At 32.0% G+C, this 1,884-nt stretch overlaps 1 protein-coding gene across 1 annotated transcript; it reads right to left on the reverse strand.

The window, feature by feature from the left end:
- Positions 1–297: 297 nt before the first annotated feature.
- LOC131176536 (PRA1 family protein F2-like) lies at positions 298–1,130 on the reverse strand. Its single transcript, XM_058141771.1, has one exon. It carries the CDS (start codon positions 1,053–1,055, stop codon positions 450–452), a length of 606 nt encoding a protein of 201 aa, XP_057997754.1. The 5' UTR covers positions 1,056–1,130; the 3' UTR covers positions 298–449.
- Positions 1,131–1,884: the final 754 nt, after the last annotated feature.

Below are 1,884 nucleotides of genomic sequence, written 5' to 3' on the forward strand. Positions count from 1 at the left end.
CAGTACGCATAAGCTCTTCTCACATGTACCTGTCCAAAAAAACCTAACATTCTTGCAAGTCAACTGAGTTAAAGGAGTTGCTATTCTTGAGAAGTCATGAACCCCCTAAAAATATATATATGTATATTACATTAATATTTTTCAGCATTGATTGAGAAATTTGGGAGAAAAAAAATTTGATTGTGAACTTAATTTATGATTTATTACATTCATGCTTTATGATTTGTTAATTCTATATGTGATTCAAAATTGAGAGAGAGAGAGAGAGAGAGCATGGAGAAATTATATTTTTTGCTAAAATCCTCAGAATCAAATTCTCTCTTGAAACTTGGAATTTTCCAAATTTCTTTACAAAGTGTTTATTGTATTTCTATAAAAATTATTAAGCATACAAACCCACATGGGAAGGAAAAATAAAATAAAGATCGTACAAAAAAAAATAATAATAATCACACCATCACCGATGACTCCTGCACAAGAGGAAGCAACTCCCCTGAAGGACCATCACCACCACGACGACCATAACTCTCTTCCTCAACAGAAAAATCCTCTATAACCCACAAAACAGCATGAACCAAAACGACAGGCAAAGAACCAGCCAACGTCAAAAGAAGATGTAAACCAGCATGTGTCAGGACAAGCTCAACCATAGTTGCAACAACTATCACAGGAAGCACCAATCTTTTGTCCAAAATCTTATGAATAATATTAGAACTTGGCACTGCACTTAACAGTAACAGGTACAGAGATCCCACATAGGTCATGATCACAAACAATATTAAAGACACCTTTCGCTGTGGGATTAGGGTAATGAACAGTATAATCCAAACAAAATGAGTATAATATAACGCAAAATGGCCCAGGTTTCTAATGATTCTTAGAGCAGCTGCTTCTGGGCTTGAAGGGATTTCAAAGGGACAAGCCAGTTTGAATTCTGCACGGTTGAAGTCGTTCCAATTTGTTCCTGTTGTTGAATCTCTGAGGTCACTGGAATCAACTGTGGTGACTGATCTTGGGGTGGCGCTTGGCCTCTGAATTGCTCCATAGCTGGCCATGTCTCATGATTACAGAGATATAATCTAAAAGTTTATAAGGATAAGCTCTTGGATATTAACGGTCAAATATGAAGTGTGAGCTAGGCGTGCTTTAGCTCTTGCTGTATACCTATATTATATATATAGGGTGCATAAAAAAATACGTCAATATATCATTGTTCTATGACGACTTCTTAATTATTTATTTCCTAATTTAATAATTGATGATTGAGATAAATGGTGACCTTCCTATTGACACCTTATGAAAAGTATAATTAATTGAATTCTTTTCCTCTAAGTATGCATTTATTTAATTTAATTTAATTACATATTTAAAAGTGATTAAACTATTTTTATATAGACTCAATTTACTATAAATTCAAAATATAAAATATATGATAAAATATAAAATATAATATAAAATATAGATTCTATCGAAAATTTTTCTTTTATATTTCTTCATATTAAAATGATTTACAAGCATTCTAATTTATATACAAAGGCTAGTACTAACTAGGAAACTAATAATAGCCAATAAATACAATGATTCCTAATTATATTCTAATTTATAGCTAATTTACATTGATTAAAGGATTTACACTAATTGAGGGATTCTAACAATGTAGATATATATATATATTTATACTTCAAAATTGTCCTTGGACTTACTACCCTCCTTTCCCTATCTCCTCTCACAAAGCCAGCTCCACCATCTATGGGGTAAATTTCACACAAAGTCCTTGAAGTTTAGTGGTTATTTCATTAATGTCCTTGAATTTCAATTTGTATCACAAAAATCCTCAAACTTCAATTTAGCAATACATAAAGTCCTCAAGACCTTTTTCCGATA

Source organism: Hevea brasiliensis, chromosome 1 (genome assembly GCF_030052815.1).
Source record: "Hevea brasiliensis isolate MT/VB/25A 57/8 chromosome 1, ASM3005281v1, whole genome shotgun sequence".
Lineage (NCBI taxonomy): Eukaryota > Viridiplantae > Streptophyta > Magnoliopsida > Malpighiales > Euphorbiaceae > Hevea > Hevea brasiliensis.